A 26,805-nucleotide genomic window follows, 5' to 3' on the forward strand; every position below is an offset into this window, starting at 1 on the left:
CCCAATGACTAAAGATTATAAAGCCAAGACCCTGAATCTAAGTCTGAGCTACAGCACTTATAAACTATATGAGCTACACCAGCTCCCCAATCTCTAAGGTTCACTTGCTTTCAATATGAAGAATGGAGATAATAATAGCACCTGCTCTGCCTACCTCAGAGTTTTTTTGAGGATTAAATCAGATAAAGTACACAGAAGTCCTTGAAAAATTGGAAGACCTATACAAATATAAGATGATTGGTGTTACTGATATTGCTATTATTGCTTATGAATAATGATGACAGAGAAACAAAATCTCCCGAGTTCAGGAAAATCCAAGATCAGACAATTATGAAGAAGTCTCTGTATGATACATAGTTAGTTGCAGACAACGAACCATGAGAATCAGGATATATCTCTAAAATCATGTCCCAACTTCTCTTTCTGCATCTCCCCAATGTTTACCAAAAAAAAATAGTGGTGAGTTACCAGCAGAGGGCATAGAAACAAACTTATACGCCTGAGGAAATAAGTATTATGATCTAAAATAACTACAAAGTGAAGCACCTGCTAAGAATTACTCCCTACTGAGTAAACTTTATAAAAGCTAGGTAGTTTGCTTAAAGTTAATTCAAAATATTTTCCTCTTAATTATACTTTTTTATGTCTGCAAAGGACAAACCAAGTGTCTATTGAAAAATCAATGAAGAGTTACACTACTTCCAACAGTGTGTCAAATCTCATCCTCGATGTTTAAAACAGCATTGGTATAGTTCAAAATTACACAGTTTCATACCTTGCCTGCTGCAACTTTTGCCAAGAGTGAAGCAAGTGAATAACCCTTGTTACTCTGGTGTTTTAGGGATGGAAGTCTTACTACAGGACGTATACCACCGTTACAGATTTCATCTGTTCCTCTTTCGTTCACTGCCTTGACATGGATTAAAAACGAACGATATTTTCCTCCTGCCATACCTGGAGGAGTGGCGTAGAATGGGATAAATAATCGAATCACCAAAAAGCAAACTCTTTTTCATCTTCAGAGAGCAAATTAAATAATTAACTCCACAAAAACAAATATATATGTGGCCAGAATTTTCTAATTATACCTTTTGCATATAACACAGTTGAATAATCTTCACATGTTGATAGCAAAAGAACAAAAAGCACAGCACTTATATGAACAGCATAAGACACAAAATTTTGACTAATTATTATAAACATTTGGTATACTTTTCCCCAATCAATAGTTATTCATTTTAATAATAGAAATTTTGTGAACTACAGAAAAACACAAAGAAAAAAACTGCCATTAAGGCACCACCCACAGATAATGATGACATCATTATGTATATCCATCCAGTCTTTTTATGCATGCACACACACACATACACATAAGCATTATAGCATCAAAGGTTGAAAAGCACAGGCTTTGGGTCACTACCTGGGTTTGAATAATGGCTCTGCCATTTATTGGGCATGTGACAAATTAATCTCTCCATGGCTCAGTTTCTTCAAATGTATAATGTAAATAATAAGAGTACCTGCCTTAAAGGTAATCAAAACACTTATAACTGTGCCTGGCACAAAGGAAGCACTCAATAAATACTGGTTGTTATTATCACTAGCTGATGTTTTCGTTTTAACTAAATTGAGATCATACTATAAAATCTATACGTACAAATTACTGCAAAAATACTCTCAAACTATTACACCTACCAGCAAACCACCAGGGTATTGTTGCCTAAGCAGGCATTAAATCTTTCTGTGGTTACAAAAGCTACTTTTGTTGTTTTCCACTGATCTGCCTGCCCACTGTGTTAGCATTGCACTATTACACTCTTCTTATTGCTGTATTATTCTATGTTCTAGCATCTGATAAGATCCTCCCTCTCAATCTTCTTTTTCCAAATTTCTTTGGCCCATATCATCCTTTTATTCTTCCATAAAAATTCAGCAATCATTTTCTCCAGTTCCAAAGATTTTTTGGGAATTTGATGAGAAAATAATCAGTCTTAGCAAATTCTAGGAAAATTCACACTTTTACATTATTAAGTCTTTCAATGTATGTCATATAATTCCACCCTCCATTTTGTCAAAGCCAAAATTTTAATTTTCATATAAAAATTTAAGTTTTACACTCTCATTCAACAAAACTAAGTTATACTCTCAGCAATATTAGAAAAGAGATTTTATTAGTTTTGCTCACCACTGTATCCCAGTATGTGGTCTAAACATCATAGGGTCTCATAAACTTAATGAATGAATGAGATGTAGTCAATGGAGCATGTTAAAACTTATATATATATCTGCAACTAAAGGTAAATGCGTGAGTGGGAACAAATATTATGAAACAGTTGTTATTTAGGTGGTCAGATATTTTCTTGGTTTCAGGAAGGATCTCCACATCCTGCCCCACCTCCAGATTTACTTTAAAAATCGAGCTAAGTGTCTTGTTTGTTGGCTTTTTTAATTCACCCCTGGGATACAAAAGCTGAAATAAATGTCTTACGACTCCAATATTTAGTATCTATATAATAGCCAATCATTTTAAAATACACATTAATTATAATTTGTGTTCAAGACACTCAAATAATTATATCTGATATTATCAAAACTCTTCTATAAAAACCGTCTTAAGAGAAGATATTATAACAATATACAACAAACACTCTCTGAAGACACAGGACTCTAAATTGATGGGAAAGGAAAACATGCCAGAACATGATGTCTAGTTCCTTGGAAGAGCTCTGTTATGTCACACTAAGTCACCCTGTATTCATTTTCTTTATGCTTTTTCAAAAAGCACTGAGACCTCCAAGACACAGAAAGTAGGATCAGAAGTTTCACGTAACAATACACTCACTTATGAGAGGAAATGACCTCAGCTACCAGGAAACTGATGGAATTGCTAATGAAAATCCCAAAGAAAACAATATCTTACTTTTTTGAGATCAGTTTAAAAACAAATCTATTTTTACAATTGTGACATTATTTATTCTGCTTTTGTAAAATATGTTACTTCACCTTTAACAAGTCTGGGGCTTGTTAACGTCAACATCCCAGCATGCCCTGATAGATCAAGGCCACTAGCGAGCCATACTGGCCCACAAAGAATGTCTTCTTTATGATCTTCTAAAAATGGACATAACCTAAGACCTAAAAAGAAAAATACACATTTTTCTTTTAAATTAGTTTGTAATTTAAAATGTAATATTTAAGAAGCAAATATCCATCCCATTTACATATAATACCACCATACAAAATACCATACTTAGAATGTGTTCAAATAAGAATTCACTATCATGCTAAGGAACTATAATCAGATATATTATGTTGTTTTCCATTCCCATATTATTTATATTCACCTTGATTTTCAAAAAAAAAAAAATTACAAAACCATGACATGATTTCAAATCCCAAGATATTAAAAAACAAGAATGCAAGTATTAGCGCAGCTGTGTTCACAAAGATGAGCTGAAAGTTAAAGCATATTGCCAAAGCAGAATTATAGGTTATTTTTTAATTGTGTTCTTAAAACCAAGTTTTTGCAAGCCATAAGGAAATCTTTGCCCAACATGATGCATTTGGATCACTACTCCTTTTACTGTCATGGACAACAGCTCTATAATTTAACTCACACTGTGATTCCTCTACATCCATGTGCTGCATTTCTTCATTCAAATCAACCAAGGACGGTTTCCCATTTTGTTCCACTTCAATGTTAAGAGCTGGAGACAAAGGAAAGGTGATCTGCCTATCTACTGCTGTTTCTAGAGGATAAAAATATTAGTAAACTTAATTTTGCTTAATATCAATGATTTATGTGCCTAAAATTCTAAAATTTTCTGTTAAACTGGGAACTACTGTGATTTTCATCACCGATGCTGTAAAATGGTTGTCACGAGAGGAAGAAAATTAGATTCAACTAACTGTTTCACACTCTCTTCCCTCTTTTAATGGTAGTAAAATATTCACCTGAAGAAGTAATTTGCTGGCAACTAAACTAAAAGTTCTTACCCTAGGCTGCAGAGTTTTAAAAATACCAAGGCCTAAGTCCTAGACTCAATTAAATCAGAATCTGTCATGATTCAAAAGAATACATACAACACACAAAAATACACATATATACACACAAACACATACATATATTTTTGAAACAGAAAAATTTTCAGGTTTCATTGTTTTAACCCATGGTGTAAAGTAGCCATTTTACTCTGAAATTATCCCCAGCCTTTTAAATTAACCTATTAAGAAGAAAAATTGAGAAGTAACATCTACTTCCCAAAATGCTAAATGTGTACAATCTATTTTAATAACTAAATATATCAAATTCTGATCTTATAAGAAAGATAAATAAAGATGGATATATTTCTGGCATTACATGAAAGGTTGGGTTTTACTAATAACCTTAAAAGAATATGTGACACTTCCCACAACAAAGTTCTTTTCCCAATCAAGTCTCCTCTTAGGAAGAGAAATGCATTAAGTCTAGTAATGCTAAAAGTGAAACTACTTCACAAAGGAACTAACTGCATTTTCCAAAAAGCATAATTAAATTATTCAAGTTTATGTAATTCTGAACAATAATGAGTTACTGAAAGGCTCTGAAATGTTCTCTGGATTAACTTTTCTATATAAAACCACAAAAAGTGGAGGAGAAAAACAGTATGGGGGTAGGGGGACAAGGAAGGACATCAAACCTAGACAGCCAAGTTGAAAATTAGTTTTTTTAAGAAACCAACTACAAGATAAAATCTTCAAATATAAATTTTGATCCATTCTTACCATTGATCTTCCCTAAGCCTGGAGCTTTATTTTTTAGCAGCGTCACTTGTATCTGTGGAATATTGGTGATGTTTGAGTTCAAAACGAATTTGAAGTCCACATGTCCAACCATACAAGCTTTAGGTAGAACCAATTCAAACACATGTTCATCCCAGCTGTTGCTGTCAAATAAGGGGAAAAATGTTAAATAAAGCAAAAATCTTTCTTCAGCCATAACCACATTATCGTTAATATCACCATTCACACACTTTGACTCACAGTCTACAACCAAACTTAATTGCTTCTCGATGGGATCAGGAGAGAAGATAAGCAACTCCCTATGGAGAGGTTAAACTTAGGGCAGTGAATGATCTTGCCTTAGAAATCTACACCTGCCTTGGGAACTGTACATTCCAATAAACCCTTGTTCCTCAAAGTGTGGACTATTGTGCATCAGAATTATGTGCAGATTCCTGGGCTTCACCCTAAATCTATGAGTGGGGTCCCAGAAAACCGCATTTTAAAACAAGAACTTCTTATATTTCTTATACATGTCTATTCTCTCATTTTATTTTATTTTTTTCCTCCAAAGCCCCAGTAGATAGTTGTATGTCATAGTTGCACATCCTTCTAGTTGCTGTATATGGGACTAGGCCTCAGCATGGCCGGACAAGCAGTGCGTCGGTGCATGCCCGGGATCTGAATCCAGGTCGCCAGTAGCGGAGCGCACACACTTAACCGCTAAACCACGGGGCCGGCCCTATTCTCTCATTTTAAATTCTATATATATGCTAAAAAATAAAAATCAGACCACATTCCTCCACTAAATTCCAGACTCAGGCTTACCATAAATAAATCCAAACTTCTTGATTACCAACTGCAATCTCTGCAAATGGAAATTCTATTTTTCAATTAGCTCAATTCAAAACCTTAGTCATCCTTAACTCTTCTCACACTAGATGTTCAATACACCAGCGTATACGAATGTTCCTTCTACCTCCAAATTTTATCCAGAATTTAACCACTCTTTTCACTGCCTCCATCAACTATCACCATGGTCCAAGCTACCACCCCCATTTCACCTGGATTACCATAATAGCATCTAAATTAGAATCTTCACTTCTATCACTGCCTTCCTAAGACACACACCACAACCATTCAGAATCTATTGTCAACACAGTGGTCTTACTATGTCCTTCTAATATATAAATTTTATCACATCACTCCTGTATTGAAAAGGCTCTAACCTTTTCCAATCTCTCCCAGCGTAAAAGTCTCACTATGGCCTATAAAGACACTTGTGATCTGGCTACCAACTACCTCTTTTGACCTCACATCCTACCACTCTCCCCTGCGTTCACTGCACTCCAACAATACTGGTCTTCCTGCTCTTCCTAGAATTTGTAAAACATGCTTCTCAGAGTCTTTCTACTTGCTATCACCTCTGAACTAACGTCTTCACAGAGGCCTTTCTCAGATCCTTTATATAAAAAATATTATACACATTTTCTCTCTTTCTCTCATTCTGACACACATGTACACACCCAACAACTATTCTATCACCATACTGTCTTATTTCATAGCTTTTATGACTATAGGACATAGTAGATACCTGCTTACTGTCTTGCTATCCCCACTAGAATGTAAATTTCATGAGAGCTATATTACTAGTGCCTACAAGAGTGCCTGCAAAAAACAAGCATTTAATATTTGTTAAATAAATTTGTAGACTGAGTGACCAAACTAATTGTTATGGATTACTCTCAATATTTTATCCTACAACTAAGAATATAGGAATTTCCAAAATTAAGGTGATAAATGAAAAGAACAAAGTTATTAATATGCAGAAGTTAAGACAAACAGTAATATGTCTAAGAATTCTATGTTGCCTCTAACAAATACATAATATGGACTTAAAATTAAATACCTTGGAAGAATGTTTTACCTGTCAGTCTGTAGTTTCCAAGTTCTAGTATGCTGAGCAGCATCTCCGTGATGTTGCTGATGCAAATGCTGAGGATGCCTCCTTTGCTGCTGTTCTTGTTGAACTTCTACCCAGCATGGAGGAACAGTAGCTGAAAACCGTGGAGTCAAAGTCTCAAAGCGGGTTAGCTCCACTAGAGATGTCAAGATGTCAAGGGCGAATGGCTGGTCCACCAATAAATCAACTCCTTAACAATAGTGAATGGAGAATTAGAAACAGGTTTTAAAAAAAGTTTTAATCCAAGTTTTTTGTCTAGATAATTGCAACACTTGCCAAATATCCTGAAAATTAATAATGTGGACTCAGATATCTATATGCAACTAAAGTAACTAGCACTGACTATGTAACAGCCATAAGAAAAATCCATCTTGAATACTTTAAATTATAGAGAGGGTACTCATTATTGGAGAAACCCAAATTCAACCCATTAGAAGAGCTCTGACTAAGCTCTAACTAGCCTCAGGTTAATAAGGGCAACAAAAGTAGTGATGCTGAAACACAAGCCAAACTTACATCAGATCGATAATTAACTTTTACACTTTGCTGTTTACAAAACAAAATGCTAAAACATCAGTAAGCACATAACATCATAAAAAGTAATTTTTAAAAAGTCAAAGCTATATTGATGGCAAATGAATACTTACAAACCAAAAGCTTAAAACGGTGTTTTTTCCACTTCTGTGGTAGTTAAGAATATCTTATATACATACCAGTATTTTAAGAGTAACAACCTGTTTCAGAGAGATTCGTTTTTTTATAAATACATGTATTCACATCTGTGAAATATCTAACATTAGATAAACTTGAAAGACTATTGTTGTTCTAATTAACAAAAATTAGTTTTAAAAAAAGACTAAAATATGAAATCTGATAGGTTTAGAATATTTTCACAAAGAAAATTTACACCAAGTTCTATAAAATTATTATAAATATACTTTAAACCACATTTTTCCTCAAAGCTTAGTTTTTTAAATCTGACTGAAACTGTATTAAATATTGTTTGTAAACATTAACAACACGTCAATGTTCCTTCTTTACACTATTCACTTCTTTATAATCTAATTCATCTTTACTAAATAGTATTTTTATGGACTTGATACGAAAATTCTTATTATACCAATAATCTGTAAAATAAGAAAACATTCACTATGTTAGTTTTTTAAACCAAGTTGTATAGTTAATCAAGACAATCAAGTCTTGACTAATTACATATAGGAAGAGATGAGTCAGTTTATCTCAACTGGGGGAGAATCTTGCCTCCCAAGGGCCATTTGCATGGCTGCAATTGCGTGTACTACTGGAATCCAGTAGGTAGAAGCCAGAGATGCTGCTAATACAGCACAGGACAGTCCTCCCACAACAAAAAATTATCTAGTCCAAAATGTCAATAGTGCTGAGTTTGAGAAACTCTGACATATTAAGGCAGTGAAGACTACCATATATTATACTAGCAATCACTAAAAGTTTGCCTTTGGTGCAAAGAATGATCAAATGCCTAAATATAAGTGTCCATAAAGATCAAATACCAACTTTACGTATTATTCCTATTTGGAATACATCTGAGTTTAAACATACCCTTCATCAAAGATTTACTAAAACTTCTTTTAAATGTTAGGCTCGGAGGATAAAATGTGGTAAGTGCTAAGACTAAAACATTTAACAGCACAATGGAAGTACAAAAGGACTAACTGTGGCGTAAAGGGTGGGGAAAGAGAGCTTAACGTAACGTGAACAGCATGAAACTGAATTATACACTTAAGAAATCATGAAAAGTTTGTTGTAACTGGAGATTGAGAAGAAGACTAGAGTTATTTCACAAAAGTCCAAAAAGCAAATAAAGATTTTTAAGCAGGAGTAACATGCTAACATTACTTCCTTTGAAAAAATAGTCCTGGAGGGCAGTATAGAACATGGATGAGAAAATAGGCAAAAACAAACTTATCCACAGGTTTACAATGGGGCACCGAGGGTGTGAATATACCACCTTAGGGAGAGAATATTTTTTCAGCTTTTCAATTCCAGTAGATATATTACTAATATTAGCCATTCCACTCACTTTACACTTACTTAATGAACTCTTCTCTCTTTCATTCTGCTTTTTTCCTCCCTAATTAGACCAAAAACTCCTTAATGACCGAAATAAAGTTTTTACCTCTTAGGTGACCTCACCAATACTGGTCAACCTACTACAGGTTGAGAATCATTTCTTATTTTAATGCTTACAACATTTTCCAACTACCGGAAAAATAATATACAAAAACAAGCCTGGGTAAAAGAATATCAACGAGGAAATGAACTCCCTCAACAAAAAAACCAATAGCTGACTGTAAAACTGAAATAATGTTTAAGATTATACAATACTCAGAAAACTTTGAACATCACAAGAATTTGCATTTTTAAAAAATCATTTAAAAACTTAATACCTGAAATGCCAGGACTTGAAGGATTTGATAAAGGTTTGGAACCTTCTAAAGATGGTTCTATTCCTTTAGAAAGAGATCCATCCACTAGTATATCAGCTTCATCAATATCATCACAGGTTCCTCCAATTTGGAGAAAATGAAGCTCACCACCTACGGGGTAATACAATTCCATTAACATAGGTACATGGAAAGGGGGTAAACATACAGGTGTATACTACTTAGTTAAGAAAATTTATTTTAATATCATTCAGTAGGTAGATAAAAAAGGCTACCAAAGTGATATATCTCCAAGAATTCAGAAATTTAAGCACCAAGGAATTGCCAATTGAAAATTAAATTTAATGAAGAAAATGGCAAATATATAAACTTATGTGACAATAGTTACTTCTCTAGTACTCATTATCTGTAAGACACTATTTAAATGCTTAAATTAATTCATTTAGTCTTCATAAAAACCCTTGAGGACTATTATTGTGGCCACTTTACAGATGAGGAAACCAATGCACTAGCTATATTGGGATCCACAGTCCAATCTCTTAATCCCAGCAGGAACAAAACTGAACAAAGATTCTTAATATTTTGAAGCATTCACAATGAAATGAAATCAAACTGAATTTCTATTTTTCATATCTCTACCACAGAAAAAAACTGAAAGGCAAACTTAGCAAATATTTAGACAAAAAAAATCAATGGATAAAAGTACATTCTAATAAGAGATTCACTTGGAGATTCACTTCTGGCATGACAGAATAAGGAGGACAATAAATCCTCTTTCTGAAAAGCAACTATGAAGCTGGACAAAACTGTCATTCAACCAGGGTGGAGCAAGCCATGAAAACCAGCAGATTCCATGCTACTGCCAGAGGCGGCTCACCAGATTTGGAGAGCTGTCAGTTTAAAGTAGCTCAGTGGCAACAAAAAGGAGGCCCATCAACTCTGCTACCTGAAGTCAGGATCCTGTCTGGGGCAAGCAAAGCACTAGAAATAACCAGGGTTTTAACACAGAGTTACAAGAAGTGAGAGAAACAAACGGGGCTTGGTAAACTTTCCACACATTCCACAGTGATCAGAGGTTGTACACATATACAGTAAAGAACAGATGGGGCCCAAGCCATCCACACAATCCCAGTCAACCAAGCCTCCATGCCTATGCAGAAAAGACTAAGAGGGCACAAAAGAAAACAAAAATAAAGAAAACAAAAGACAGGGCACACCTGAACACAGCCTTACTGGTAAAGGTATCGGGGCACAACCAGTTATCAAAATTTTTGGCTGAATACTTAGCTACGTGGACACAGAGGCAACAAATAAGAAACAAGGCTTAAAAATAAAAACCCAGAAAAAAAAATGAGGGGAGACATCAGCGCTGCATACTGCAAAAGAAACATATTTCACAGATTTAGTCTAGGTGGGCTACCAAACAAACAAAGCAACAACACCTCCAAAGGGGGAAAATCAGAATCCAGAGTTTCTACAATGTTATTTAAAATGTGCAGTATTAAATTAAAAATTATAAGACATGAAGAAAGAGTGATCTGTGCTCAAGAAAAACAAAATCAATGAGAAATATCTCTGAGTGCCCCAGATTCAGATTTGGCAAAGACTTCAAAGGCGCTACTGTAAATATTCTTATAGAACAAGAGAAAACCAGGTATAGAGAATTAAAGGAATAAATGGCAAAAATGACTCAACAAATAAAGAATCTCAACAAAGAAACAGAAATTATTTTAAAAGAACAAAAGGCAATTCCTGGAGTTGAAAAGCAAAGAAACTAAAATGAAAAGTTCACTAGAGGGCCAGCCCCATGGCTTAGCGGTTAAGTGCGCGCGCTCTGCTACTGGCGGCCCGGGTTCGGATTCCGGGCGCGCACCGACGCACCGCTTCTCCGGCCATGCTGAGGCCGCGTCCCATATACAGCAACTAGAAGGATGTGCAACTATGACATACAACTATCTACTGGGGCTTTGGGGGAGGCGGGGGGGGGGGGAGGAGGAGGACTGGCAATAGATGTTAGCTCAGAGCCGGTCTTCCTCAGCAAAAAGAGGAGGATTAGCACAAATGTTAGCTCAGGGCTGATCTTCCTCACAAAAAAATAAAAGTTCACTAGAGAAGCTCATAGCAGATTTGAGATGGCAGTAGAAGGAATCAATGAAATAAAAATAGATCAAGAGAAATTAACCAATCTAAATAACAGAAGAAAAGATTTTTAAAAATGAAAAGCATCTCAGAGACCTATAGGACAGATCAAGACTAAAAGCATACATGTAATGGAAATTCCAGAAAAACAGAAGAGAAAGACATAGAAAAAAAAGAATTTGAAGAAATAATGGGCAAAAATTCCCCAAATGTGATGAAAAACATTACACTATAAAGCTAATGAATTCAATGAACCTCAAGTAGTATAAATACAAAGAGACCCACAGGTACATACATTACAGTCAAACTGTTCTAAGTCCAAGTCAATAAGGAAATCTTGAAAGCAGCAAGTTAAAAATGACTCATCACAGACATGGAAAATACCATGCAAATTAAAAGCTGACTTACCAGAAACAATGGAGGCAAGAAGGCAACAGAATGACATGTGCAGAAACAGTCAACCAATAATTCTACTTACAGCACTATTCTTCAAAAATGAATATGAAATAGAGACATTTCCAGATAAACAAAGACTGAAAGAATTTTTTGCTGGCAGATCTGCCTTACAATAAATACTAAAGAAAGCCCTTCAAGATGAAAACAAGCAACACCAAATTTACCAGAATAAATAGAGTACCAGAAATAGTAAGCAGGTAAACATAATATCTATATTTTTAAATTTCTTTGTTAACTTTTCTAGAAGATAAAGGTTGTATAAAATAACTATAACACTTTTTGGTTGGATTTATAACTTATCTAAATGTAATACATAAGACAATAGCAGCACAAAAATGGGAGGAAAAAAGATTAGACCAAAGTTTCTATATTTTACTAGACTGAAGGTAGTATTATTTTCAAGTAGATTGTGATGAATTAAACCACTAAGAACAAAACAAAAAACACACATTAAAAAAAAAATCAACATAGGCAACAGTAAGGTCACGCCAAATGGCAGGGCAGGAAGCTCCAGAGGTCAGGACCTCCATAACAGCAACTATTAAACTAGAAACAGTGATTGGAATCTATTTCGGAACTCTGGAACTTAACAAGAACCAGGAGTGCTTGATGAAGGGAGAGGCTGCTGATCTTTCAAACGAGTGGCCTGCATGAACCAGTTGCCATCCCCCATTCCTCACCCCGGTCCCAGCTGTGGGGAAAGTGGCCCACATTTCTTGATTGCCTGGCTAGTGCCAGCGTCGGTGGCAGGGACCTTGTCTCCTTGTTTCATATATATGTATATGTATGTATGTGTGTACACTCTATTTACAAATTTTAATCAAAGACAGCTGCATAGAATCTACTTTTTAGTATATTATTAATACTACTTAAAATTAACTTACAACATTTATTAATTGTAAATTCTTGTCAAAAGAGTTAATGATTCTCCATGAGAACAGAGAGTTTTATGCTATTTGAATATACTCATAAGACAGTGTCACATCCATTTGAACCACAGTCTGCAATGTTTTTCACAAATCTTACATCTACTTTATGGACTATCATGCATACATTTTAAAACATAACTTTTCTTTCCTCTTTATTGTTAATCTCATCTTTTCAAATGTATCTTGAAGAACCGGGGGATAATTTTCAAAGTGGTTAACTTTTCAGGCTTTTCTTGTCCTTCAATTCATCTGGATAAATTCCCTATCACATAAGATCACTTCCTAGAATGTTTCATTGTCCAAACTCCAAGAATAAATTAATCTATTTTATCACTTAAATACTATTTCTCCTCTGAGTTGCCAAAAGCATATATCATCAAATAATTTAAATCATTAAAACTTGATAGCATTTCTGGAAACTACTAGTATGTTATAAAGATGTGCCCTGGGACCAGGTCACTGAGGTTCCAAACCTAGCTCCATTTTGGATGACCTATGGTAAATTTGTTTTTATTTTTATAATCCTTCATATTAAAAGATTACAAAAAATCAATGTATGAGTCTTCTGCCTTTGTTATATTCTGGCAATATAATGTAGTTTAAGCACTCTAACGACAGACTGCCCAGGTTTGAATGCTGACTCTGTCATTTATTAGCTCTGTGACTTAGGCAAGTTACTTAACCTCTTTTTCCCTCAGTTTCCTTATCTGTAAAATGGAGACAGTAATAGTACATACCTCATAAAGTTGGTGTGATGACTAAATGAATTAACAGAGGTAAAGCTCTCAAAACAATGAACTGGCACATACATGATTAAAAAATTCAAATTATCCCTGATACCAAATAGCATTTTAATGGTTTTTCTGAACTTTATTAACCCTAATTCAAAGTTTTATTAGTCTAAAGTTATTCTGCATTGCTCATTTTTTTAAATTAATCTAGTTGGGTTTTGATGTTATCTGAAGATTTTTCCCCCTTGTTATTTCACTAGATACATCTCAAAGAAGGCAATTTGAACCACTACATTCATCATTATCTTTCTTAGCCAAACTCTTCAAATCTTTTTAGAGAGGAAACACTCAGGTTAATTCCTACCAGAATCATAAATGAGATGTAAAACTCTTCTCAAACCCAACTCCTCTGCCAAGAATTGGTTATAGTTACCTCGGCTTCAAGTATCTCCTGGCCCTAAATTTCTAATAAACTATCAATAGGACTGTTCATTTTGCCTGATATTATCAGTAACCCTTTTCAAAAATTGCTCTCTCTGTCCAACTTAAAATGTATATTAAGAAAAGAAAAATAGAAAAAAAAATTGCACACTATGTATTTACTCTATATGGGGCCTGAGATGTTGCAAAACTGATTCACAATCAGCCAAAGATTAGGAGTAAATTAGAGAACAAAAATTTATTTGGCAAAACTAATAGTTATTTGCTAAAGATTTTTATTTCAAAAGGAAATAAGGACCAATATCTGTGCCAGAAACTTTACATACATTATTTCATTTAATTCTAACAAGCCTGGAAACAGGCCTTCTTTTCCTAGTTTATAAATAAAGAAACAAAGGTTTACTGAGTTTCAAGTAACTTGCCCAAGGCCACAAATTTGAGCAGATGCAGAGTCAGGACTCACAGAAACAACAGCTGGTTATTTTCTTGAGGTTAAAGCAGAGAAGATACTTTCTGAGAGACTTATTAACTTATTTACAATTAGAATCCTTACCTAGGGCAGTAGAAAAAGTTTTGAAAACAGTTAAAACAGTAGAAAGATTTACCACTTTTTATAAAAAAATAAATTTCTCTCCATCTATATGTATCTAAAATTCATACTAGGTATGCACATAAACGAATGCCATATACACTGACTTGATAAGATTTGCAGAAGAACCAAACAAACCAAAAGCTTACCTTTGGTGCATGCGCACAGCCTGTCTGTGCCTGAGCAGTAAATGACAGAAACAAATGTGTCCTGTTCCTCAGTGCCCTCCTTCTGGGGAGGTTCCACTTTGGCCAAAATTTCAAAGTTTGAAAGATCTAATATTTTTACATATCCTCCCTGAGTGGTTATTACCAGGTGTCCAAGAGTAGAAATATCAGACTTCTTTTCTCTCTCCATGCCATTCTTTGAGGTCAACTGCATTTCCTCAACAGGGTCCTCACAGTCATCCTCTCGATTATCCAATATATCTGGTGGAAGCAAAATGAGCGAGGTAATCGTGTCCTGGGGATCTTTGATATGTTGGATTTTTATTGGCTCCTCTTCTAAAGTCACTATCCGAGTGGCATAATTCATTTTATAAAGTATTAAATATCCACCACTAACATTCCTCTGCTCAGGCTGAATTATCAAAGGAGTCTGTACATCTGCTGGTGATTCATGTTGGATTACACTAATATTTGCACCATTCACTACAGCAAGATTTGATTCCAGCTCACCTTTCCGTCTATTACATAGTGCAGAGTTTAACTTATTTAAATTATTCAAGGCCTCTACTTGATTTATTGCACTCAAGGATTCAACAGGGCATGTCCGCAGTCCTACCAACAAATGAATTCCATCAGCACAAGGAGTTATTGAGTCTATACAAAGATTCTCCTCCTCTGCAAACTTTGGCAGCCTTAAGCACTGAACCAAAGTCCCAGGCTTGGGAAACACAGAGTTCCACTTCTCAGAATCTGGAGAGGTAAGGCTGGCTGCTGCATCTGCAAATTGCTGAATGTAAGTCACAGGAGGATCCTGCAACAACAACTGCTCCTGACTATCCAGCTCCATTTCAATAATCTGTGGAACTGTAAAACCATCATCATGCAAACTTTTACTCATTATGTTGTTCATCTGTGAAAAGATTTTTCCTGCTTTCTCATCAGATTCCTTGATACTATAAAGAAGCAAAATGGGTAAAGTCCTCCTTACCAGAGGAGAATTTAATTCTGAATTAGTGCAGGATTCATTGTCAGTTGACCCTTGTTCTGATATACTTTCACCCTGAGTTCTGCTTAAACCATCCAGTGACCTGTGAGAATTACTACTAATGGGTGAGGTAGCAGGAGATTTATATGTTAATAAACCTCCAGCTAATAAACATGGAAAGGGAATGTTATGTTGTTCCTGGTGCTTTTCCTTTGTCTTTTCACTCTTAGAGTTTGTTAAGCAAGGATTTGCCCCAAGTTCTTCAAGATCCTTAACAGTATCTTCAAGCACATTTGCAACAATTTCCCACTGAAGTTTTTCTGGCTGTTGGAGAATGCTGAGTGCTGTTATATCAAGGCTCACATCCATGGCTTCCTTCTGTGATGTATGCCCTTTGAAAAGGAACAATATTCATTAGAAATGGCCTTGTGGATGTAAATCAAAATCTGTAGTATAATGTTTTCATTAATTTTCTATTTTTACTCATCCAGTCAGTGCATTATAATTATATACGTGGAAGAATTTAACGCATTTTAAATTTAGTCAAATCTGAAAAGAACCTACTCAGAAAAACCATAAAGATATTCAAGAGACTCAACATCATTTTCAATTCAGAATACGTTCTCCTGCTAATTTGTGAGCAAAACCCCTTTTTTAAAAAATTAGGAGGGCCGGCCCCATGGCTTAGCGGTTAAGTGCGCGCGCTCCGCTGCTGGCGGCCTGGGTTCGGATTCCGGCCGCGCACCGACGCAACGCTTCTCCGGCCATGCTGAGGCCACGTCCCACATACAGCAACTAGAAGGATGTGCAGCTATGACATACAACTATATACTGGGGCTTTGGGGGAAAAAAATAAATAAATAAAATTGAAAAAAAATTAGGAGAATAAAGGGTTAAAGAATGAAGACATTATTAATATCAAAATAATAGGATTTCTGCCCTTCAATTCTAAACCAAAAAACACTCAATACTATTTACGCATCTGTCATTTACGCACTTTACAGACTATCCATAAAACATTATTGTAATCAGGGACCAGCCCGGTGGTGCAGCGATTAAGTTCGCACACTCCACTTTGGCAGCCTGGGGTTCACCAGTTCAGATCCTGGGCGCGGACATACGCACCGCTCACCAAGCCATGCTGAGGTGGCATCCCACAGAGAGCAACTAGAAGGATGTACAACCATGGCATGCAACTATGTACTGGGGCTTTGGGGGAAAAAAAAAAGCGGAGGAAGATTGGCGACAGATGTTAGCTCAGGGCCAATCTTCCTCAAAAAATAAAAACCAAACATTATTGTAATCTCAGTTCATCTCCTCTCTCCCACTCCACCATGCTAACTATCAGACGACTGTCATAGTACGCAATTTAATTCTCACTTCAGCTTAGAAAAAAATAATAACAAGAAAAAGTTCCCAAAATTTGTCATTTTAAAGTGAAACATGCCTTCAGTATTAACTAATTTTTAGTTCATTTAAAGTCAACTACATTACATTCCTCCTTATTGATCTTTTCTCTATTGTGTGCTCTTGAAGCTGTCCCCTTATGAATAGTATAAAAGTAATTTCTCAGTCTCAGCGCTCCAAACATGCCATCTCTGGCTACACAAAACCCTGCAATAGATATCAGTCAACCTTTAAACCAGGTATAATCTCAATACTGAGCTGAAAGTTTCAAACAATCTGTTTTTTTCCTCAATAGCACAAACTACTATCAGCCAGGCAACAACTTTATTAGCAACAATAATGTAAAGATCACTCTGGGTAAATTGTGGAAGTATTAAAAAAAAAAAAAATTGGAATTGGCTTTATAATTTTAGATAAGAACACAAAAGACTAAAGAAAATAAATATAAAATAACTCAAGGTGATTGTATAAAAGATGGAAAGCTGCCCAAGTAATGAGCAACAGAGATTCATCAGAACATCAAACGCTTAAGATATACCGAAAGCTCTCTTTACACCATTTTTGTTAACTATTTCATTAATGGTATCTTCAAAATGTTCACTGACAGCTTTATCTAGAATTTCCCATATTCTGATAATCTCACCTCACATAATTGTCACTGTTATCATCTAAAACTGAAACCATTTCTAGGTATGCAGAAAAATATTTTAGTTACAAACTAGATAATTTAATTGTACTAATGAAGTTGCTCATTTATTTAACCACTCATTTCGGCTATATTCACATGCAGCCTTTATACTGCCATGTAATATTTATATATATTTACTAATTTAGATATGAAATTAAAAGTTGACAGTGAGATTTTTATAACATTAATATACTATAATAAATCTTGAGGATGCTATTTATGTGACTAAATTGAAACAATTTTTTTTAAGTTATGGTAGAAAATGCCAAGAAAAAGCTAGTTTTGCCTATGTGTATATTAAAAAAAATTAACCATAAATTACATATATTAACACACATTTAAGACAATACTCAAAGTAAATGGCCTGTAAAGTGAGACTGCTCATTAAAAAGGAAAATATAACAAGTGGCATTACTACTGTGCTTCTTCCCAACTATTTAATGAACATCTGGCAAACAGCATATGCCATACATTCTCCTCAGAAAACAGACAAAGCTTCTTCCCAACTATTTAATCAACATCTGGGAAACAGCATATGCCATACATTCTCCTCAGAAGACAGACAAAGCACAATGACAACTGTCAAATACCAGAGTAAGGAAACCTGTTATCTTTACTTATCTCAGAATTTCTCAAACCCACTGGACCACAAGATACATTTTTACACAACATACCTACCAACGTCCTGCAGGGTAATATTCTTCAGATAATCATTTTGGGAAATCCCTCTCTATTCTGCCTACTTAGGTGTCAAATCACATTTCTGCCAGTCCAACTTCCTGAGGCTAGCAATTAGGTTTTATCTAGGTACTTTTCTAAAATCATCACGTTTTAATTTGAACCCTTCTTCAATCTCCTGCCAAACATTCTTCCCAATCTTCACAAGAAGTAATGTTTTCTTAATTCTGATATATAGCCCAAACACCAAACTTTTCTCTTTGACATCATCTAGATACTTCCAAAAGTCATAACCTTCCACTGAAAAACAGATAAAAGTCTCTGAGTCTCCACTCACATTTTTGAAATTAAGAAATATATTCCACAATTCTTCAGACTATATCATTCAATGTGATGGGAAACAGAGTTGGTAAATATAAGTTTTGAAATAGCATCTATGACTTATTTTAGATATTTCAGGAAGAGAATACATCTCCCATTAATATCACAAGCCTCATAAAGTCACCAATATTCCTTCAATATAACAGAATTAGCTTTAGTAAAAAAGATACATATTTTACTATAAATGAATGGACTTCTTACAAATCCTCAAATGAAGCAATTAAAAATTTTGACCTGTAAGAGAAAAATTTTTTTCTCCTTCATAGCTACCTCTTAATACTACATAAGGACAACACTCCCAACGCTAAATGAGGTATCACAGGAGTCATCAAAAATATATGGTAATTTTCTAGATACTGGGAAGTGAGGTAAACATGACTACAGTACCTAAAGGAAGTGTGAAAAATCAAACAGGCATAGATGAAAAAGATAAAGGTAGAAAAGGGAGAAAGCAATACACCAAAGATAGGTATTGTAATTACAAAAATACCTACTGAGATCCTTAGACCCAGAGAAAAGAGCAAAGCTATAACACACAAAGGAAAGGTTATAGTTAGAACCAAAAAATTTAAGAGCAGAAAAAGGAACATTTAGTTCAAACACTTAACTTTACAAAGGAAAAACTGAAGCCCAGAGAGTTTAAGTGACTTGACAAGACCAAATAGTCATTTTGTAGAAGAGTTCAAGCTCTAACCAGGTCTCCAGGTGACCAGTTTACTATTCTTCATCAGATTAAGAAAATGCAATATTAGCCCTTTTCTATTTTTGCAAAAGGATATCAAAGTGGAAAAAGAGCATTATCTTCATCAGACTAAAATTGTTAATGCAATCAATTCTTTATTTTTCCTAGAGTTAACATATTTTCCTAGAGTCAAGGAAAAGTCAAACATTTGTACATTATTCAGGGCATTTTCCTGCTTTTTCACTTCATCTTTTCATGGCTAAAAACGACCTTAAACGACAACCCAAAATCAGTCCAGCATTCTGTTTGGCGGCTTTAAAAAAGATTTCATGACTAATTAGAATTTAGAGAGTACTTGCTACTCTATACTAACAATAACTTTGACAACTGTGCTATATAAAACCACATCTCTTCTGAAGAGATTTAATAAGTTATATATGTCCTTAGTTCATGACATTTGACACTGGCAAATAGCCACAATTTTTAAAAATGGTCAATTTTTAAAAATACTGGCTACTTCCCAGGTACTATGCTTTACATATTTTTACTTTAATCAATCCCCAAAACTCTAAATAACAGAAGTTAATATCACTATTTTATATAATAGAAAATGCAGACTATAGTAAGTGACAGAATTTAAATTGACACAGTAAAACTTATTCTTAGATGCACCATTAGCCTTGCTTGTACTATAACTACATTAAAATATAAAGCATACTCTTTTGCCTTAATATTTCATAAGCTAATGAGTAAGCAGCTTTTACTTGATGCCTTAATGTCTATGATTTCATTTTTTAAAATTTATTCTCTATTTACCTGTTTTCTTTTGGGAATAAAGAATCTTAATTTAAATGTTACTTTTATTTAACAACAGAATACATTATACAAATAAATGGAACACATTCTGAAGAACTTAATGTCAATTCCCTGACATCTATGACAAAGATGTAGCAAAACTGTCACTTTAATTCCTTTGGGTCAAATAGGTACCATCGAAATTTTAAGTATGAAACGCTATGTACATACTACTAATTCAAGATCTCTGATATATAATATTTGAGTTTTCTGTGTATATCAGTAAAAACTTAAGAGTTTACCTTAACGAAGAAATTTAGAATTAAGTGATATTTAGCTTTATTTAGAACTGTATAAATGCAAGGATATAAAAAATAGATTATCTAACATTTTTCACATACCTGTCACAGAATCTGATCTGGAATGTTCTTCACTGTCTGAATCCTCCAGTAAATCATCACTTAAAAGACAAAGTAAAAAATAATTTGAATTTCAAAAAAGTATATGTAATATGAGACAGCAAAGAAAAAAGTACAATGTTACAACCATCATTTTGCATCTCAAACATAAGCATCATACAAAACTGTTAAAACTAGCTTAAATGGCATATAAGTAGTTTGAGATCATAACTGATTAACAATGCTGACAACGTATATCTTAAATCATTAAATAAATGTCTGCCTGAAATAGAGTGTGGAAACCTCTAAGACTTTACAATAGAATTTGTAGCAATTTGAAGACTGTTAAGGTGTGACTTGGGTATATAAAAGGATAAAAGAGAAAGGCAGCTAATAAAATCAAGCACAAGCTTCTAGTAGTAAAATTTAATAACTATTCTATTACTGAATTCAGAAAAGTTACCCTAAAACCAAATAGAATAGCTGTATAAATATGTGTATATATATGCATACTCACACAAATATGCATTTCATTTTTGTTTTGTGTTTGGTTTTTTTGTTTGTTTGGGAGGGACTGTTAAGAACTCCTTGACAAGCAAGAAAACCATTATAACTGAGAAGTTAGGAGTCACGACAACAAGACTTTCCTCTGCTCTTCACTCAGGTGGCCAAGAAATTGCCAGCCTCTCTCTTTGCATCCATATTATCCTCACTCTCCATTGTTAGCAGTAAAGAAAAAAGATATAATTACAGACCACTCTAGCACAATACTAGGCTGTGTCTGTACTCTAACAATCAGCATGTCTATAGCAGTTCTAAAATTCTGATAACCTCAAGTACAAAAATAAAAAGGGAGGAAGGAAAGTTAATTCTCCCTTTTTGAAACAACATATTGCACTTACATTTAAAATATCCAAGCATTTATAATATTATTTTATATAAAATGTAAGCTAGTAATCCCCCTTAAAAATGCTTAAGGGGCCCTGGTCCAGGGTTTGCTGGTTCCAATCCCGGGTGTGGACCCACGCACCGCTCATCAAGCCATGCTGTGGCATGGGTCCCACATATCAAGTAGAGGATGATGAGCACAGATGTTAGCCCAGGGCCAATCTTCCTCAGAAAAAGAGGAGGATTGACAGCAGGTGTTAGCTTAGGGCTAATTCTCCTCACCAAAAAAAAAAAAAAAATGCTTAAGGGTGGGCCAGCCCGGTGGCATAGTGGTTAAGTTTGCATGCTCCACCTCAGCAGCCCGGGGTTCATGGATTTAGATCCCAGGTGCAGACCTACTCACTGCTCACTGACGTCCCATACACAAAACGGAGGAAGATGGGCACAGATGTTAGCTCAGGGCCAATGTTCCTCACCAAAAAAAAAAAACTGCTTAATGCAACGTTTGAAATTTTTTTGTGGGGGGAGATATTTAGATTTTATTTTACAAAATTTCTGTGTTTTAGTTTGTCAAGTGGTAATAACTGACCATAAACCAATTCTGTGCTATGATTTAAAACAACAAAAAGAATGTGAAAAAAATCAGCTGCTAATCATCCTCAAGATATTCAAACACTAACTGGCTGGTTTCAGAAAAATAATAAAGATATCTGGAAAAATAAATCCTAAGAGGAAATATTAATGATTGAGAATTATCCAGAATAAGGAAGTCCGAACCAATAAGATACAACACATTACAAGAGGTTTTACATTAAGAAAAATGACCAAATATTACCCAGCTACACTAAGATAGAAGATAAAATAAAGTAGTATATTTTAAAGAAGGAATTCAGGTGTCTTGAAACAAAGTTACAAAAAATGTTACATAGGATTGCCAGATAGTCACTTTACTTAGCAAAAAAAAAAAAAAACTTTATTCTGAAGGTCTTCAAAATACAATACTCTTTTCAAAAATATTATTTCATGACAGATAAATGCTCATACTACTACATGATAAAATCATGAGTAAAATCATTGAATTGTACACTTAAAGAGTAAATTTTATGATATGTAATTACACATCAATAAACCATTTTAAAAATCACAAAAGTAAAAAAAAACATAAAAATTCACACAACTGGATGGTGTGATCATGGGTGTGCTACATTTCTTCAATTTACTTCCCTGTATTTTCCAATTTTTCTACAATAAGTATACATTACTTATACCATAGACACTAGATTTACTAAAGTCTTTTACATGATATAAAACCTTTTGCAAAGTAAACATGCAAAATAAATATTACGGAAAAGTTTAAAATGTTTAGTTAAGATTATATGTGTTTTTGAAAACTAAATATACCAATATTACAGACGTACCTTAGTTTTGATATACTAATACTAGAAACAACTTCAAAGTTAAACTCAGGAATCATTTGCCAATTTGAAAGATAAAACATACAAATGAGGCAAGCAGACAAAATGTTAACTCATTAAAATTAAATGTGTTCCCAAATAAATATTCTTCCTTGAATAAATTCAGAACAAAGACAAATATTGCCTTCTAAGTAGAAATAGTCGAAAACAATTCCTAAGCAAGCTATACTGATAATTACTTTAAACTTCTTGGCTAAGCTTTAATTTCTTCAATTAATATATTTCTTCAAGCTAATGAAACTCACACAATATAATTTATTTTTATTTTTATTTATTTATTTATTTATTTGTGACGCAGATCGGCCCTGAGCTAACATCTGCCAATCGTCCTCTTTTTGCTGAGGAACACTGGCCCTGGGCTAACATCCGTGCCCATCTTCCTCAACTTTATATGGGACGCCGCCACAGCATGGCTTGACAAGCGGTGCGTCAGTGCGCGACTGGGATCCGAACCGGTGAACCCCAAGCCACCGGAGAGGAGCGCGCGCACGTAACCACTTGCACCACCGGGCCGGCCCCTCACACTGTATATTTTAAAACCAAATATATTATATCTTGTGCCACGAAGTAAGAGGCAGTTTCAGCTTATTATGTTCACTACCAATCCAACAGGAATCCTACTACTTCTGGGGGTAGGAGAAGGGCAGAGAAAGAGCTTGACATTAGGGATGAAGTTCCAACTCTTCAGCTTCCTCCTTGTACCCCAACTTAGAGTAATCTTTCTGTATGACTCATCACATTTTCTTGGGAAAGAAAGAGTCCTTCTATCCTAGATAGATTTTAAATCTCTTAAAAGCAGGCAGAAGGATCTATATCTCACTCCAGCACACTACGTCACATAACACCTGTCCACCAGAAATACTGGATATGTGTTTACCTAAAATGCACACTTTACCAAGGTGTGTGTGTGTATGTGTATAATCTTAAAATTATATCTTGATTCAATTTTAATCCCCAAATTACAAAACTCTGAGACTAAAGTTCTAATTCAAGTTAACATTCAGAAGGATGTATCAATTTCATTATCTTCTATTAATTTTCCCCTAACTTCTAAGAAAAATCAGAGATTAAGCATGCTTACTTTGCAGTTCTATTGGCAAAAGTAGTCAAACTCAGACAACAACGGGTCAGCTACTTCCCCATCAAGCTCTCACAGGGATTTATAACTGAGAACAACCATGAAGTTTTAATTCAGTCTCTTCCAGAGCTCAGACCACATTCATTTACCTACCCATTATTTCTACATACTATAACCAAGAAGGACTAGACAGAGGTAACCTTCCCAATTTATATGTTGTGAATTTTCCATCAATTACATTAACTAAATAATCTCTATTAGTAAAGTTTTACACTACTTCTTAATGAAAGAAGAAGCCACCAAAGAGACTGGGAAGTAAAATGATAAATCACTGACTATGGTGTAACACCAATCACACATCAGTAACATAAGCAGCCCCTGGGAGTGAAGTGATAGATCTCCTCAGTTTATCAGGACATCTGATCACAGTTAAATAGTCTCCATTTCACATTGCTACCTTTGGAATCTTAAGAAGTGGTAGCTGCTACTGCTGAAGACAAGTGGCTTATGGAACCCTTGAGTGTCTTACGGAACCCTTCATTCTGTTTACCAGGGAATATTGCAAATGTTGCTCTATAATCCTAGCCCAGTTCAGAGTTACAACTGCAGAGCTTCTTCGGAGACAAGTGGTGAAGCAGGATTATACTTTGACTCTCCTGCCCCTATATAGATCAAATACAGCCACAGGAATCTTTCAGAGAAGCTGAATGGAGGAGGATCTAGCACAGCAACTTTACCAAAATGTTTCAACAGCAATAATTATCATGCCTCAACTCACTGCTGACTCCTGATATACTGTTTTAAACAATTAGATCATCTTAGCCACAGATTATTTCACTATTCACAGCACTTCCATAATTTAAAAGAAAAAAGGGGAACTAAAATCATTTGATTCAACTTCTCTATGAAAATATTCAGTAGAAAGTGAAATTATAAGTCTAATATAAGGATTTCATTTCATTATTTAGATTTTATTTTTCAATGTGGCAATTATTTCCAATTGGCATAGATTGAAATAGAAAATAAAGTACATTTTATAGACTATGGTGTTTCTGAATGAAAATTTTTTTCACGAATCACATAGTTCTTTCAGATTTCTAACCAACCTTTAGTCTCTCATCTCTTGACCTAATAATTTTTTCTGCCTCTGTAATAAAATTAAGAGAATATAAAATTTAGGAAAAGAAAACACTTAACTTCTATAAGTACTACTAAAACAAATTCACATACCTATCTCCTTCCAATTTTGGTATATCTGAGCAACTAGAGGAGTCTTCCAGCCATGCCAAAGTTGGTCTTCTTGATTCAACTGCTGAGCTTGGTTCTCCTGACAGAATAAGCTGTTGTACAATTGCTGGATCATATGCATTAATTTCAAACTTCAAGTGCACCTAAACAAATAAATGAAAAGCCTAAGCTGACAACTGATTTTTTCTCAATTACTAATCTGTTACTTCAAAATTAAAACATACCTTCATAAGTTTGGAAACATCCCATATGCAGATTTTTCCTCGTTTCGTTGCAGCTGCTAGAAAATGAGGGCAGCTCCCAGACCCAAAGCAAGATATTCTGTCAGTTCCATCCGTACAAGGAAACTGTGCAGGACTTGTTGCAAGAGTGACTGACAATGGCACATTCTGCGTGTGCTCACCTTTCACAAAGGGGCAGTTTGGGGAATGTCTCTCATGTTCAGACCTTTACACAGATTAAGGAAGGAAAAGTTTACTGCACAAAAAACTGTTAAGTTTGTACATTAAAAGAGAACTCCAGGATTATCTTTTCTTTTTTTTTAAAACAATTAACTGAACTTAATGTATTCTTTATTCAAAAGACTCAAATACAAAATCATTCAATATTATCAAGATCACTCTTACATGTCCAACCACTCACTTGAATAGCAGTTGTTCACTTTGATTACAAATAAAGTCAGTCTCAGATGAAACTGAGGAATAAATGCTATAGTATAATTTATGATAAATGAACACACAGATAAAACTGTTTAAAGTCCTGATATATCCTCACACTGGTTTCCTACAACTTTAAATGAATAACTACTTTGTTTCAGTTGAAAATCCTCCATATATGCACAGCATGGTGACAATAGTTAACAATACTGTATTGCATATGTGAAATTTGCAAAGAGGATATATCTTAAATCCTCTCACCACACACACAGACACACAAAATGGTAACTATGCAGAGGTGATGCATATGTTAACTAGCCTGATTGTGGCGAACTTTTCACAACGTGTATATGACAAACATCAAGTAGTACACCTTAAATATATACAATTTTTACATGTTAAAGATATCTCAATGAAGCTGTTTTACTCCATATATAGATACAGATATCCCTCTATTTATATATATACATATTAGTGGCCATAACTGTAAACAACATAAAATAAAAACTCAGTAAATGTCAATCATATTACAAAAAACTTTATAGTAAAGATCTGAAAGCAAAAAAAATCTCTAGAGTGTGGATAAAATTACATATATTAAGAACAAAGAAACAGACCTTTCACATTCACTACAGGACCCCATCAGACCAGTAACTTCTCAACAAAATTTCTTTTCAAAGAAACTTATATAATGTCCGTAGATCGTACATTACTTCTTCCAAATAAATGCATATTGAGCAAAAAGAAATGTTAGTTTACTAGAAAACCCTAACATGTTTAATAAGAATAAAATACTAGGGGGGCCAGCCCAGTGGCGTAGCAGTTAAGTTCGCACACTCCGCTT

General features: G+C 34.6%; 1 protein-coding gene across 9 annotated transcripts in view; it reads right to left on the reverse strand.

The window, feature by feature from the left end:
* BIRC6 (baculoviral IAP repeat containing 6) overlaps window positions 1-26,805 on the reverse strand; it is a 239,599-nt gene that overhangs the window by 165,194 nt on the left and 47,600 nt on the right. For 6 of the 9 annotated variants that reach the window (XR_009221707.1, XM_058551470.1, XM_058551469.1 and 3 more), the window contains 10 exons: window positions 25,530-25,752; window positions 25,288-25,448; window positions 20,620-20,678; window positions 14,585-15,979; window positions 9,154-9,303; window positions 6,692-6,917; window positions 4,768-4,928; window positions 3,621-3,752; window positions 3,007-3,138; window positions 776-954 (listed from right to left, as the gene is read on the reverse strand). Coding sequence is in view for 8 of the 9 variants with exons in the window: in XM_058551470.1 (XP_058407453.1) it covers window positions 776-954; window positions 3,007-3,138; window positions 3,621-3,752; window positions 4,768-4,928; window positions 6,692-6,917; window positions 9,154-9,303; window positions 14,585-15,979; window positions 20,620-20,678; window positions 25,288-25,448; window positions 25,530-25,752 (2,818 nt within the window). In the remaining variant the exon portion in view is untranslated. The remainder of the gene's footprint in view (window positions 1-775; window positions 955-3,006; window positions 3,139-3,620; window positions 3,753-4,767; window positions 4,929-6,691; window positions 6,918-9,153; window positions 9,304-14,584; window positions 15,980-20,619; window positions 20,679-25,287; window positions 25,449-25,529; window positions 25,753-26,805) is intronic. The other 3 variants (XM_058551472.1, XM_058551471.1, XM_058551474.1) reach the window with 2 other exon arrangements.

This window comes from Diceros bicornis, chromosome 12 (genome assembly GCF_020826845.1).
Source record: "Diceros bicornis minor isolate mBicDic1 chromosome 12, mDicBic1.mat.cur, whole genome shotgun sequence".
Lineage (NCBI taxonomy): Eukaryota > Metazoa > Chordata > Mammalia > Perissodactyla > Rhinocerotidae > Diceros > Diceros bicornis.